The sequence below is a fragment of the Cryptotermes secundus genome, unplaced genomic scaffold (assembly GCF_002891405.2).
Source record: "Cryptotermes secundus unplaced genomic scaffold, Csec_1.0 scaffold931, whole genome shotgun sequence".
In the NCBI taxonomy this organism is placed as follows: Eukaryota; Metazoa; Arthropoda; class Insecta; order Blattodea; family Kalotermitidae; genus Cryptotermes; species Cryptotermes secundus.
Window position 1 is genome coordinate 466,946 of NW_019732382.1, and position 16,541 is coordinate 483,486.

The following is a 16,541-nucleotide window of genomic DNA, read 5'->3' on the forward strand; positions in this document are numbered from 1 at the left end:
TTCCTGAATTTCTCTGATATGGACATTGAACGTAATTTAGAAAGTGTGTATTGGGCAAGTAACAGGAAACAGATGAAGATAACTGATTACTGTACTCGTATCTAGGTACAGTAAGGCACAACAATTGATGCAATCTACTGTAATTTGGTGAGTAGGCCTACCTTTAATATACAGTATTAGTGTGGTGTGTATTGTCAGTGAAAAGCGCTGTAATATGTCTTTGATATTACACATTTGGGCAATTCCACGTTAATGTTACGTTAGTCTGTACTTAACTACGTATTTCAACTAAAAAATGCAACATTTTAACTCGGTTTTTGGTAGATTTTTACGTGACTAACATAAGGCTACTGTGGAAGTGCCCATTTCGGTTACGACATTCGTTTATAACGACACTATTTTTAGGTCCCTTTGATGACGTTATAACCAAGTTCTACAGTATTTTAAATTAGTTACCGTAACTCCAGGAAGAAATTTCAGACAGTTGGGATTTGGTGTTTCTTGAGTCTGAATAAACATTGTGCGTTTTGGTACAAAAGAAGTAGTGACTGCTGGAGCCCCAACAGCAAGACGAGAAATCCATGAGCTATTCAGGTGATAAAGCCTTTTGTTTCCAAAATACTGGCTACTGCAAAAAGACACAGCTCACATGAACACCAGAGTCTAGAAAATCTACTCGGTTGCATATATCCGTGATTATATTATACATTAATTCCATAAGAAAAAGTTTATTCACAAAGAATATGTACAGGACAGAACACAACAAAAAAAGTACAACAGTCCTAATGTATAAGATTTGCGGTTTTCACGGCAGTGACTATGAAGAAAGAAGTCTTCTTGGATATGGCACCATGTAGATGTGGTATTAACCGACGTTTTGGAGGATTTCATAATTTTCCTTCTACCCTGAAGATGGAGGCGATACGTTACTCCGAAACGTCGGTTAACACCACATCTACATGGTGCCACATCCCAGAAGACTGCTTTCTTCATTCCTAATGTATTTCACAACTTTCACTGTCTTCTTGAAGTATGAAACACATCACTGATAACTGAGTGACGGACTAAACCAACAAATTTACAATACAGTAGCAAGTTAGTGTTAACCATATGACATCAACTACTGCTCTACCTGCAGAATTTGTTTCATGTACGCTTATTCTATAAATCTAGAATCTTACGAGTAACAAAACCTCACACTGTAAAATATACAGAACTAAGTTGGAAATAACATTGTTATTTGACAAGTGGTGATAGCTTCAGAAGCCTGCACCATTTGTATACAGTACCTGGTTAACACAATATCATGCTTCTTACCTGACGTCTTGACAGCAATATTTAATTGCCTATGCAAATATATAAAGGTGAGTTAGTATATATCTGCACCACATCAAAACACAGCGTAGCCTGAATAACTGGACCGTGATACCAAAGAGCTTTGAACATCAGGCAAGGAACACCACACTGTGAAACCTAATAATATCCATCTTCCATTAAGGATAAGAGGCGCAAAAGACACACCATACTGGTTCAAGATTAAAACAAATATTGGACACTAATTTATAAACAGATAAAATTGTATATAATTTTTAGAGGTTTTCAATAAATCTAATGTACATCCTAGCATTAGCTAAAAGATATAAAATCTAGATGTACATCTGTGACATTGTAATAGTAGTTTCCAAACTTTTTGACAAAAATCCTTCTGAAGATAGTAGTTTCTGACATATAAAGGATGATAAATTAAAATATCAACATTTATCAGTCACAATGGGCAGTGTTTTTTAAAAAGAATCTTATATACACTTAATTATTTCATTTACACTCCACCTTGGGGGGCTCATTATAATAACAAAATATAAATATTAACACAATAAGACACTCGGAAATTATTTTCAAAATATAGGCTTAATTATTAAGTGAAAACACACATTACCACACCCTCTTGGCTTCATACGCTGTCAACTTGTTACAAGTTAAAGTGTTCAGATGTGGAAAGTGGTGGAGTCAAGTTGATCACATGATGGGAAAATGGACACAAAAGTTGACAGGTCAGCAAATCAAATTCTGCTTGAACAGAAAGTTACAGCTTCACTGTCTCCATCAATTGAAATTGTGAAAGCAGAAGGAAAGCTGACTTGCTTCAAGCACTCCTGTAAACTATCTCCATGTGAATTAGCCCATAGTAAAGTTCACATACTAATTTTGAAATGTTATCCTTTTTATCAAAGTATCCGTCAATAATGCAACAACATAAAGGACATTAGGAATATGTTTCACACTAAAAATGTATTTGAATACTTTTTGATGTTAACACATTCAGGACCGGAGGGGCCAATTGGCCCTCTACGTTTCTATAGCGTTGCGGACTGGGCGGGCCAATTGGCCCTTTTCTGACGCGTTATGTTGCAACCAAATATATCTCGCTGTGTGGCCACGTTGCATCATAACTACTGCGTAGTTGACCTCGGGAATGTTTGCTAGCTTAGCCAGTAACATGATCACGCTCATTTCCTGTCACACCCTAAAGAAGAGTAGGACTGCGTACATCTGCAACTTCTGCGTGATGCCTCTTCACAAAGGGGAATGTTTCCAGAGATATCACATGCGCAAGAACTTCTAGGAGCTCTGGTAAGTGTTCTCCAAAAATTTTAGTTCATAAAATTAATTAGGAGATTTTATATTAATTTTTAAAGTGAACAGTGCACAAGTTAGGGTGCTAGGCTTAAAAACCCCGGTCCCCAGGGTGATTTAAATATTTAAAGAACCAGTCCGCAATGTGTTAAAATCATTACATGTCAATAGGACACTAAAAGCATATTCTATACATTAAAAGTGATAATCAAATTTCTAAAATGTCTCTAGTTATATATTTCTTCTACTTTATGACATGGTTCAGCCACATATGGGCCATCATCAGGTAATTTCTTTTCTTTTTGGGGAACATGGAAGAACAGTCAACAAGTATGCAGTGCAGTGGTCTCCCCAAAAAGAGAACTACCTGATGATGGCCCATATGTGGCCGAAACATGTCATAAACTACAAGAAATATATGACTAAGAGATATTTTAGAAATGGGATAATCACTTTTAATGTATAGAATATGCTTTTAGAGTCCTACTGATATGTAATGATTTTAACATCAAAAAGTAGTGTAATACATTTTTAGTGTGAAACATATTCCTAATGTCCTTTATATTGTTGCATTATTGACGGATACTTTGATAACAAGGATCTCAGTGCAAGGAGATGCTAAAATAAAATTGAAATGTAATGTCTTACCTGTTTATACTTCTTGTGATAATAATGATCTTAATAAAAGTGCCGCCCAATTACCTTATATATGTCACACTGGATGGTTCCCTTATTAGGCTCTATATCCTAACCGTTACTTTTGTCACTTTCTGAAGCTTTAACCTCCGCCAAAAATACCTTTACAAGCACGTGCGTGCAACGCGTCGACACCTTCAAAGACCGAAAAATATGCTTCAATCTCACACTTGAAATATAGCCTTACTCTGTACGCCTCTCTCACTTCCTCTTCTTACTCTCGCTTTCTTTCAGTCTTCAGAGGGTTAATGTTTGTCATTAAACCTAACCTATAACTAAATTAGTACCACGGCTTCACTATACAAAATAACACAGTTAATAACATATAAATACCATTTCATCTTACTTTGCATTTTGCATCGCAGTAATATACGTTACATTTCTAGTGCAGGCACAAATTGCACTTCCAACTCTAGTCGCCATTTCCACAATCTATCAACTTTCTTTCAACCTACCGAACGCTACCGCACATTGCGCAAAGCGCTCTGACAACTCAAGTGTTGATCGTGTTGATGGCTGGCAACTACATGGGCACACCACGGAAACTGGCAACTGCAATTTCCGTGAAACGTCACCGATTCCGAGCAGGCAACTGGTTTCTAGATTAGCAGACGCACAATGAGGAAATTGATGTATGATTAGTTGTTCACATCATCTTAAGTGGGTGTGACATCCGGCTTAGTGTACGATTGCAATTTTTAATTTCGTGCACTTCTCTTCTGCAAGGGCAGATAATAATACCGATCCTGTCATAATATGGTGGTGGTTGAGGCGGCGTGCGTAGACAGGACGACGACCATAAGGAAAACATGGATGCTGAATAATTTGTTTTAATTAAGGTCAATTTATTTCATTCAGGAAACATCGCGTTCACATGCGATATGAAATTTTGACATACAGTGCAACAATTTTGGCAAGATAGAACACACCAGATGATAGCCATATACAGCGTTCCAGCTTGTTGGCATCAGTTGACGTAATTGAATTCCAGATAACGGATGCATATTCAAGCTTATCTCTAACTAGTGTGCTGTACAATTTGAGCATACAGTCTAGAGATGAGAAACTGAACGTAATGCTACGAACTAGACCCAGTAGCTCACTACATTGAGAGAAAATATAGTTGATATGGTCATAAAAATGAAGTTTAGCATCAATAAATACTCCCATATCTTTCATAGAGTAGGTCCGAGTTGTAGAGGATTATGTATGCATGTCCGAAACTATCGGATTTAGGTTTTCATTGATCACTGCACTGGAGACGGTAGATTCCTGCCCTGGCCTCTGCCTCCAACTGTATATGAAGTGGGGGGAGTCCAAGGAGCCCAAGGAGTGTCTCCAGTGCAGGTGTTGGAGATGTTCGAATTGTTCCTGTGACACCCAAGCAAGCCAACTTTTGCAATTTGCTAAGTTCTGCCTTGCTTGTCTTGAGTTTAACTCTGGGCCACCATACTATGGCGCCGTATGTAATTATTGGTGTCACAACCGCAGTGTATATCCAATGCACAACGTGCGGCTGCAGTCCCCAAGTTTTACCAAACATGCTGATGGCAATGCTTGTTCGTTCACACCATCGTTGGACCGTGTACAGAGCTGTTTGAAGACGCTCTGATACTGTCGAAAGGAATTTTCCGTTTATGAGGATTGCTATGTCATCAGCATATCCTACTCTATAATACCCATCATCATTAAGTCCACACAGGAGATCGTCAACGACCAGGCTCCACAGCAGAGGCGAGATCACGCCCCCTGCGGACATCCCCTAGGCGCGGACGCCCCCAGGGTCTCTCCTGATAGTGTGGCAGCTATGGTTCTGCTTTCCAGCATAGTACTGATCCACCTGCATATTGCAGGCTCTATGCCATGCTTTCCAGCGGCCTGTTTGATTATATCAAATGAGGTTCTATCGAAAGCTCCCTCTATGTAACGGAATGCTCCTAAGGCAATATCCTTGTGTTCAATCGCACTATCTATGCGTGTTACCACATTATGTAGTGCGCTTTCGATAGATTACCTGTTTTATAGGCATACTGGTTTAGGTGTAGAGGATATGTCCTCAACGCCCCGTCCATGATATGCCTATCCACTATTTTCTCCCCGATTAGAGTGCTCTCCCGCATTCGTCCTGGGTAGACCATAGTGATACCCAAGAGTCATTATGCCGCCGTGTGGAAGGCTCTGGTCGTAAACACGCCGTTGCCTTGTATGGGATCTTAGCCGCCAGTCCCAGTAGTCATAATAGTTCAGACCCTAAGACTGCCGTTGCCCGGCGGGACCACGAGGAGGTGTCCCAAGGCTGTGTTCCGACGTATCCCCCTTAAACTTAAAGTTGTTTGGCCCTAAGATCTGACGTTTTGATAATAAATGTCAGAAGAATTTCCATGTTGGGTGTGAGACCTGGCAGAACCACCTGTAGAAACACAAGTTAAATAAAAATAATACATTAAGTGTAATTTTCAGTCATATTGGATGAACGTCGCGACTCAGTAATTGTATTTCTTTTTCATATTTCGAGGTCCCGGGTTCAAATTTTGGCCATTTGAGAGATAGTCCCTCCGTGAAAATTCGATATTGTAACTGAAACGAAATCATAACCACTTCTTTCAGCTTACTTCTCAATTCGTTATTCATTAACTGTACTACAATTCGACGCTATATAGAAGTTTGAGCTACCAACAACGTAATTAAATTAAAGTTTCTTTAATATTAAAAATAACTAAGTTGTTGCGTGGTGAATTGTAAAGGAATAAATTTAAGAAATGAATAGTCCCATTTGAATACTTGTTATACCAAAAATGTTTTCAGTTTTTGGACATTACATAGTACTTTTGTGAGACCGATTGATTATAACTCGTACTATACACGAGGGAATTTCTTTTTTGTTTTGCCTCATTTGCACAAAACTGAAGTTTTTTTTTGTATGGAGTTTATAAAACTCGATGAAAAGGCTACATTTGTAAATTTATATACGAGTATTTTGTATGATCGGCTGTTATTTAGACATTTTATGAAATGATTTGGTCGTAGAAAATGTCTTTAGTTGCAATAAGCATGCCTCTGTCGGTTTTGGAATCTCGTATTTCCCGAGTTTGTGCGACATTGTTCTAATTGCGAAATATAGTGTCAGAGGGTTCGGCATATTATTCAGGATTTAGGAATCTCACGGCTGTGCTTATGAAACGCTCTACCTCCTGGAATATAAAGTCGTATGGTCTGTTGAAAGTCAACTGACGTTTCGGAGGAGCATATCACCTCCAGCTTCAGGTTGAAGAGTACTAAGCCAAGCAAGGAACCAGCGTGAAGCTGTCTGCTTCATGGAAACGACATGTTTCTCCAAAACGGTTGTTGACTTTTGGCGGATTACACGGCGTTATATTCAAGAGGACATATCTCATAATATTATTCTTTTATTTTCAAACTAGAAGAATCCGCGCAGTAGCGCAACTAAAACAATCAAACACCATTAATTTCCACGAGTTAAGTATGGTACTAATGATTCCGTTTCTATTAGATGACGTGTTCTACAGAGAAACAGATCTCACATGACTACATTTGCATTCTCATATTGAACATCTTTAATCAGATAATCCTCCTTGAAGTTACTTACGTCCGTAATGTCATACAAGCAAGATGGTATTCTCTTTGTCTTGTTATGCACTGTGTACAACGCTGTTTTCATTATCGATTGCTCCTGAAATTACGGTAAGATATTTCAATATGAGACGTTACAATGTGTATACGTATTTTCGGATAAGTAATACAATATCATACACATGGATCTTTAAAGCCTATGAATGTGTGTACAAAAAATTAAGGGATACAAGTTTGTGGCGGGACATCTTCCAAATGACTTTGGAATCAGGATGTATGTACATGGGGTACGCCATAAAAGCCGGCCATTGCACCGCCACCTTCAATGCTCTATTGTGCTTCTCCTTTGGATTAACCCTTTATTAATCCTACACTTCGAATGAAATGTAGGACTTTATTTATGGGGGCGTCATAATAGTTACTTGGTTCCATAAAGAACTGGCCCAGGTGACGAAATCTTAAATAAGCTATGGCCTCACAATCGCATAAGATGTTGCAATCAGGATAGTATTGGAAGTGGATTAATCGATCTGTTTCACGTGAATTTGCTGTAAAAATAACAATCTGAGTAGTATTACGGTAGCGGTGAGTTGCGTGTGTTCAAGCATTGAGCCACAAAAAAAAAGGGGGGGGGCAGTGGAATTAAAATTATATTCATTCGTAACCACGGCACTGCACAGCAACGGTCCTACTCCATCCTAAATCGCGCACCAGGAAAAGAGAACCTGCCCCTCACCAGTTCAAAACCTATCAACTTTCTCAAAATTTCATCACAATAACGCGAAATTTCCAGAATATGACGAACGCTGGCATAATTCTTGAAGTAATTTTATTCACATTGCCTCATAACATATTTATATTACTACCAATTAATTGTCACTATATGAATCGAAGTTAAGTAAAGGGAAGTAAAACACCTGTAATGGACGTAATATGTTTTCTATGTATATCACTAGGTAACATCTTTAGCTTCATAATAGTTTAGGTATAAGACGCCCATGTGCATGTTCAGAGGCTGGTTTCAGTAGTCAAAATGGAGATCGTGTTTGAGGAGTATATTACCGAAGAACAGCGTTGTTGTGCGCTTTTTGTGGGAAAAATAACTCAATGAAAGGATATTCATAAATAAATGTTTCCTGTTAACGGTGGGAAGTTTTTGTCACGTAGAGTAGTTCACAACTGGGTCGAGAACTTCTCTCAAGAACGTTCAAAGGTCATGGATGATGCCTGGCCAGGTGCGGAAACTGCTGAGACAGCAGTCAAAAAGACTTCCATGACATGTTTCGACACACTGGTAGAGAAATGGGCAAGTTTATAAATGTTGGTGGATGATATGTCGAGAAATATATGTTTTATCCATGTTTGAATATTATTTGTTTTCTATCCATTTGTGACCTATTTACTGACACTCCCTCATAAAATAAACTTCTTAAAAATATATCTTCTTATTTTGTAGGCTGGAGAGGACATTACAACATGTTGTTCTACAGGAGATGGATGCTGTGGACCTGACTGGGGATTACACTGCTGCAACTTTGTGGCAAAGATTTGCTGTTATGGACAGGAAAGAGTACTTTCATTGCATCATCACAATCGCCAACACTGGACCTGGAATAAACACTGTATGACTAGTTTACAAAAACCCATACACCATAAACAATATAATCTATATTATATAGAATTGACAGTCTGGTGTGAGAACTGAATTTTCTTAAGCAACTTATAATTATTGATGGTTACAAAATTCCCTGATCCTGTAAAACGCCATGGTTCATTAGTGTTCACAAAAGATGCCAATGTAATCTATCCTAGGATCATTCAGGGTAGTCCATATCATCACACAGTATTTCACAAAGATCAGTTTCAACATTAAACTGCCATCTATAGCTAGGCCTCTCATGTGGTCTCTTTCCGTAGGTTTTCTGATAATATTCCTCTCAACCCACTTTCTGTGTCTTACATTTGATGAGCGGTCCAAACTATGAAGCTTCACTGTTCTTTCTGTTACACAGCAATAAATCACTACATAGCGTAATTGTTTTTATAGTTCTTGCTAGCAACACCATACAAACTAAGCATTTGGAGGAAAATAAGCACCTTGTTTTTCTCAACTCTCCACTTACCGACTAACCGTAACATATTAAGCAACTCTCCTCCACATTCAACCTACAGACATACCATGCTAAGGTAACAAAAGATCTGCCTAAAACGCATTGTCATTAATATACAAAAATATCCTTAGAAACTAATCCTGCTGCCTTTTGTTTTTAATATACCTGATCTACAGAACTCCTGAGGTGCGCATTAAGGTTAATATTTTCAACAGTATGCTGCAGTGATTCAGGAAATATTTCCATGTAGTCCAAAAACGATATTCATCTATACCTAACAAACATGAATTGTCAACATTTAAAACAATGTCAATACAAATATTACTACATGGGCCCAAGAGATAAACTTAGCACAGAATGAAGAAAATGTAGTTCTTCTATTATTGTTGTAATTCATAATTTCAGTAAAAAAGTATTAAGTCCCTTAGCACTGTGATATAGACAGTTCTGCTCTAAAACATCAACTACACGGAATCATGTCATGACTAGCTAAACCTTCCTACTGCCTAATTAGCTCAATGCCAGTGAAGTTAAAATATAATAATGCAACTCATTCACATAGTTTACCTTCACTTTGGTTAAAACATTAACTAGTTCCAGACGGGATTACTAGAAAATATTTCAACAACACACTCTAGATAAATGGATTTACTGACAGAATAAATTATACTCCAACAAAGCCATTATTATAAATCATTACCTTACGAGAAAAGAAAAGTGGGATGTTTGACAAGAGAAACAACCAACTCAGTGCACTGATATTGGGAAATTCCCCAAAGTTAATCCACTGGTTAGGTATTGCATTAGCCATAGCTTTCAATACAAGACCTCATACTGAATGCAAATATGAAAGACAGCTATCAAATGTCAACCACCACATAAGATACAAACAGAAATACACACTGCCATCTGAACGAACCAGCCTGTGCTTATGTTTCAGGGCTCGAAGTAACACTGTACATACTCCTGTTAATGCTGCTTATAACAGGAATCCTGTTATGCTGTAAAGCTTATAAAGGTCGCAGAACTGGAAGAGGCATGAGTGAATACACAATTCTACCAGGGTATGAGTACCGTTCTCAACAAAGTACACCACCAACAGGTAAAATGTCACAGCTGCAGAGATGAAAAAACACTGCTATACATCAAATGTAATGTGATGATTCATTGTGTAACTGTTTTCACAGCCCCAGTAGTACAAGCCTTCCGAACTAATGATGAGTACCCGTTAATGAATTACCAGAAAAGTCAACCACGAGGGCATTCCCTAAACACAAATCAAGCGGTAAGACTTCCAAGTTTTTTTAATGCTACCTCTATACTGCTTGGGTTTATTTAAATATACAGATGTACTAACACATCTGTGTGCTTCAAATTCAAAATGTGTTGTGCTAATATATTTACTTTCATAGATTAAATTACTGTGGATCATCAGGGTGGGTTTCGACGTAAAAGATCAACTACAGATCAGATCTTTTGCATTCGTCAGATATTGGAGAAAAAATGGGAGTAAATTGAGACAATACATCAGCTACTTGGAGATTTCAAGAAAGTCTATAATGCAGTTAGGAGGGAAATATTGCACAATATTCTGATAGTTTGGGATACCCATGAAAGCTGATTAAAATGTGTTTAAACGAAAATTATAATAAAGTCCATATAGGTAAACATTTGTCTGATAAATTTCCTATCCAGAATGGTCTAAGACAAGGAGATGCTTTATCGCCACTCCTTTTCAACTTCGCTTAGAATATGCCATTAGGAAGGTCCAGAAAAACCAGGTGGGACTGAAATTAAACGGGACACATCAGCTGTTGGTCTATGCCAATGATGTGAATCAACTGGGTGATAATATAGATACCATAAAGAAAAATACACAAACTTTAATTCACACAAGTGAGGATGATGGTCTAAAAGTAAACACAGAGAAAACTAAGTATATGGTGCTGTCTCCTCACCAAAATGCAGGGCAAAATCATGACATAAAGATACGAAACAGATGTTTTGAAAACGTGGCACAGTTCAGATATTTGGGAACGACTATAACAAATCAAAACCTCATTTAGGAGGAAATTAGGAGATTGAATTGGGGTAATGCTTGCTACCATTCAGTCCAGAACCTTTTCTTTTCTCGTCTGCTGTCAAAAAACATAAAAAATAGAATATACAAAACTATAATTTGTCCTGTGGTTCTGTACGGGTGTGAAACTTGGTCTCTGACATTAAGGGAGGAGCATAGACTGAGGGTGTTTCAGAACAGGGTGCTGAGAATATTAGGACCGAAGAGGGATGAAGTGACAGGAGGTTGGACAAATCTGCATGAGGAGCTTCATAACTTGTACTCTTCTCCAAGTATAATGAGAATGATCAAGTCAAGGAGGATGAGGTGGGAAGGGAATGTAGCATGAATGGGGGAGAAAAGGAATGCATATTGGTGGGAAAGGTAGAAGGAAAGAAACCAGTGGGAAGACCAAGGCGTAGGTGGGTGGACAATAATAAAATGGATCTTAGAGAGACAGGATGGGACAGTACAGATGGGATTGATCTGGCTCAGGACAGGGACCAGTGGAGGGCTCTTGTGAACACCATAATGAACCTTCAGGTTCCATAAAATGCTGCAAAATTCTTGAGTAGCTGCAGATTTGGCTTTTCCTCAAGAAGAGCTCGGCTCCATAAGTAAGCAAGTTTTTGCTTACACCTTCTTTACCCTTTAAAGGTTGAAGCATGTATTATCCAAAGATGATAGTTAAGAAAACAAATAGGAATTTACTGAAATATGTGGTTATCATGCCCTCAAGCCCAGGGGTGAACACAGCAACCACAACCCATATGGTTAACCAAATTTCATGATGCCCAGTGTGACACGATTGTTTGTTCTCACCTTGGCTACTTATCTAGCATATGGAATTACTTACCACAGCTTAGTCTTAAATGGTTTCAAGTACTGCGCAACTATCTCATCACTCACTCATGAAGCCAAGCCTTATTTGAGAAACTACCAATTGTGCAGCTCCTCAAGAATTTCCCAGCATTTTATGGAACCCGAAGGTTCATTACCGTGTTCACAAGAACCCTCCACTGGTCCCTATCCTGAGCAAGATCAATCCAATCTGTACCATCCCATCCTGTCTCTCTAAGATCCATTTTATTATTGTCCACCCACCTACGCCTTGGTCTTCCCACTGGTTTCTCTCCTTCTGCATTTCCCACCAATATCCAATATGCATTCTTTTTCTCCCCCATTCATGCTACATTCCCTTCCCACCTCATCCTCCTTGACTTGATCATTCTCATTATACTTGGAGAAGAGTACAAGTTATGAAGCTCCTCATGCAGGTTTCTCCAACCTCCCATCATTTCATCCCTCTTCAGTCCAAATATTCTCAGCACCCTCAGTATATATTCCTCTCGTAATGTCAGAGACCAAGTTTAACATCCATACAGAATCATAAGCAAAATTATAATTTTGAATACTCTAATGTTTATGTTTATAGACAGCAGATGAGAAGACAAAAGGTTCTGGACTGAATGGTAGCAAGTTTACCCGAGTTCAATCTCAATAATTTCATCTATATATGAACTTAACCTTGAGAGAAGAAGGTTGGATAAAATTTTGTACGAAGTTAATAGCAGTGATATCCCACGATAATCACTTGTCACTTTTATCACCCTTCTTGTGAACTGGTATGATAATAGGTTCCTTCCACTGATCAGGCAATTTTGTTTTATGACAAATAGAATTAGCTTATGAATCTCAGAATGTAATATTTCACGTCCTGCTTGAATTTGATAACTACCTAGCGATTTATATCTCTCAACTTTGCAACAGCAATTTCAACCTCAAAAAAGCTAGGATCAGGTATTAACGGTTCAGATGTAACTGCCTCACATCACTGACCCTATGTACATTCAATAACTGACAGTAGTAGTTCTTCCACCTATTGAAAATGTTGTGGGAATTTGCAACCAGATTGCCATTCTCATCCTTCACTCAGTTACTGCTGGCTGGTAACCCCTCTTAAAGTCGTTTATTCCTCTATACAGGTCTCCAGTGTTCTTGTTCTTACTGTTCTTTGCAAACTCATCAATTTTGTCTTTCAGACATTCCCTCTTTTTGTTCCTGAAATGCCTGCTGGTTTCATGTCTTATATTGTTCAGATTATTCCAATTTATTCCATGACAATCCTGTACCCCCTGCAATTTTGTTTGTTTCCTTTGGTCTAATAATTTTGTGCATCCTTCAACAAACCATGGCTTATGCTTCAATTCATAACCTAGACTCTCTTTGGCAGAAATTTTTATATTCTCTCTAATGGTTTCCCAAGGTCTATTAATATCCACCTTAGTGTCTAACTTTTCCAAAGCTGCAAACCTATTTGAGATTTCAACAGCATACTACTCTTTATCTTCTACCTCATTTAATTTCTTCAGATTGAACCTTTTTGTGGGTTGTCTGCTTAGTCACTGTCAATCTCTGACTAACTTTTGCCACCATCAGAATCTGCTGCCCTGAATGTTTGAACATTAAGTATGTATACTTGAATGTAGTCTCCTATCAAAATATGGTCAATCTGGTCGTGAGTCTTTCCATCAGGAGATGTCTAAGTAAATATAAATATAAATGTTATGATGTGGTAACATTGTACTTTTGACAATAAGATTGTTGGATGTGGCAAAGTTTACTACTGTAACTCCATTATCATTACTAATTTCGTGTAAACTCTCAACCCCAATTGTTGGTTCGATAATGCCTTCCTTACCCACTTGGACACTGAAATATCCTAACAAAATTTTCATAGGGTATTTAGGGAATTTATCAAATACGTGTTCTCGTTCCTCATATCATCAATATTATCTTCTGTTGAGGTATGAACATTAAGAATAGTATCACAGCAACCTCTTAGTTTTATGTATGATATCCTATCACTAACAAACTCTACCCTCTTAACTGCTGATATAATTCTCTTATTTACGAAAAAAACCTGTAACTAATTAATGATTCTCATTCCCCTCACCATAGAAAAATGTATATTTGCCTGCTGGTTCGGTGCCACCTCTGTCCCATTTGACCTCCTGTACTCCCATTAAATCCAACTTACACATTTTGAGACTTCTCCACCGCTGCCCCGAGCAAACCTCCCCTATACATAATTCCAACATTCCAAGTACCAAATCTCATATCCATTTTCTTTCACTTAGGTCATTTATTGGTATCCCTGCTCAAATCTTAACCTCCTGAACATATGTTAAAATTACTGCCAATTGAAAAAATGTGTAGTTACCACTGAATCCTTTCACACTTTTATACTAGAAGTTGTCAAACTGAAAGAGAGCAACAAGAAGAAGGTGCCTTGAAAAGTATGAATTTGAGGCACTGGAAGCATCTCATGAAAACGAATTTGTCTGGGTGATCTATCTGAGATCCTATGCAAAATTGTGGCATGTAGAGCTGTCACTAGGCAACTACAGCCTTTTAAGCAACTATACAGCTCCCCATCAGTAAGCAAATGCCTCCTCAAACAAGCTTGTTTCCACATCAATAATAGTAAACGCTGTTTTCTATGCGGTCCTTGTTGAGATGTTGTAAGCAGGAGTTAGTGAGATTTCTGGAGCCAAAAAAGGATTAACTGATTAGTCACTTGAGCTATAGTTTAAAGCTAATGAAACTAACCACAGTACCTAATTACTGAGAGAATTCAGAATCTTGAGACATATAACAGTTGTAGACACACATGCAGTCTCATTTTTTTTTGAGACATTACTGAATATAAGAACTCTTTATGTATACAATGCTAACAATTGCCCCAGTGTGTTCTGATCAGCCTAGCATACCTTCCAGTTACAGCATCATCTTGTAACATCCGATCACATACCACCACATACTTCAGACAATTTATGAAATGGTTTGCTCTGCAAAAATATTTTTTCCTGAAAGGTTTTAAGCACTCCTTTGTATTTTGGCTAAAACATGTTACACCTATCCTCACAATTCCTGCAACTTTTTGCAATTTTTAAGAATTAATCACACTAATACACATACAGTTACACTTTATCCAGTTTACAAGGGACAATTTGACTTGCATATAGGTTTCACACTTATTTTGGACTGAAATAGGAAAGTGATTTATTGATGACTACTACTATACCACAGTTTAATTTGAAATTCATGATTTATTTAAACCGTCTTGCAGTGCATACACTCATTTATCTCCTTATCTTCCTCACACTACATGTTTCGGCATAACAATGCCATCTTCAGGTGCTTACTTATCCACGCTAAACCAGTTCATTGCATGCCTTGTTCTCATATTAAAATAATCAAAATATGTATCTATCATATACATTGTCAAACGTTAAAAATATTAAAATTGTTCAGGATACCACATCGCTATGTCGCCCCTCACTACGCCAGTCACGCTCATTCTCCTCTGTTGGAGCACTCCTTCACTGTCTTGAGTGTGTTGTGCTTTTGTTATGTCTTGCTCCTGTGACTGCGTGTGTTATACTGACATAACAAAAGCACAACACACTCAAGACAGTGAAGGAGTGCTCCAACAGAGGAGAATGAGCGTGACTGGCGTAGTGAGGGGCGACATAGCGATGTGGTATCCTGAACAATTTTAATATTTTTAACGTTTGACAATGTATATGATAGATACATATTTTGATTATTTTAATATGAGAACAAGGCATGCAATGAACTGGTTTAGCGTGGATAAGTAAGCACCTGAAGATGGCATTGTTATGCCGAAACATGTAGTGCGAGGAAGATAAGGAGATAAATGAGTGTATGCACTGCAAGACGGTTTAAATAAATCATGGACTTAAATCAGTGCAACAGGACGCTAAAATATAACATTAATTTGAAATTACTTAACATTTCCAGGCACCTCCACCACCATATTATGAAGTTCCTTGAAGACACAAGAACTCTTCATGAATAAATAAAGTACATATGAATCTTAATGTATGTGTGGACAATTCAATAAATATCTTTCCTACCTTACCTAAGGGGGCCCATACATGTACAAGTCTGGCTCGTGAGTCCGACTTGGCTCGGGGTCCAATGAGCCAAACTCGTCCGTGTGTGGGTTGCCACACTCATAAGTGTGGTGAAACTAATCAGAGCCCGGCCCCTCGACAAGCCAGACTCATATGCGTATGGGCCGCCTAACACCACAAATCCTATCAACTGATGAGAGTTTTCATCAGCCCCACTAAGTAGTATACTAAAGATTACCCCATGTACTTAACCATATGAAGACAATCTCAGACTGTCATTATTTAAGTTCTACTGTGTTGCATTTATATTATAATGTTCACAAAACTGTTATACAATCTATGGCAGTTCAACCTGAAAACTGACAATCTGATGTAAGCAGGTAAGTGATGCCGGTCCCAGTTACATGTTGTAGCAGAATTTCTAGCTGGTCAATAAGTCATTTAGGATGCTGGATTCAATGTAAATTCCTGGCTGATCACCTGCAGTTCTCTTTAAATACATGCTGC

At 38.1% G+C, this 16,541-nt stretch overlaps 2 protein-coding genes across 6 annotated transcripts in view; one reads left to right on the plus strand and one right to left on the minus strand.

Annotated features, from left to right (window-relative positions):
- LOC111867668 (NFU1 iron-sulfur cluster scaffold homolog, mitochondrial) overlaps window positions 1-3,823 on the minus strand; it is a 19,236-nt gene extending 15,413 nt beyond the window's left edge. Inside the window, exons 1-3 of one of the 5 annotated variants that reach the window (XM_023857707.2) lie at window positions 3,677-3,823; window positions 3,337-3,465; window positions 457-628 (exon numbers count right to left, since the gene is read on the minus strand). In XM_023857707.2, the coding sequence (XP_023713475.1) occupies window positions 457-519 (63 nt within the window). In that variant the 5' untranslated portion in view covers window positions 520-628; window positions 3,337-3,465; window positions 3,677-3,823. Of the gene's footprint in view, window positions 1-456; window positions 629-1,317; window positions 1,788-3,282; window positions 3,466-3,676 lie in introns of those variants that run through there. The other 4 variants (XM_023857708.2, XM_023857706.2, XM_023857704.2 and 1 more) reach the window with 4 other exon arrangements.
- A 3,102-nt stretch (window positions 3,824-6,925) lies between these two features.
- Window positions 6,926-16,365, plus strand: LOC111867663. The gene is made up of 5 exons (XM_023857698.2): window positions 6,926-7,032; window positions 8,378-8,543; window positions 9,973-10,134; window positions 10,220-10,317; window positions 15,919-16,365. The coding sequence occupies exons 1-5, from the start codon at window positions 6,961-6,963 to the stop codon at window positions 15,949-15,951; spliced, it is 531 nt and encodes a 176-aa protein (XP_023713466.1). The 5' UTR covers window positions 6,926-6,960; the 3' UTR covers window positions 15,952-16,365.
- Window positions 16,366-16,541: the final 176 nt, after the last annotated feature.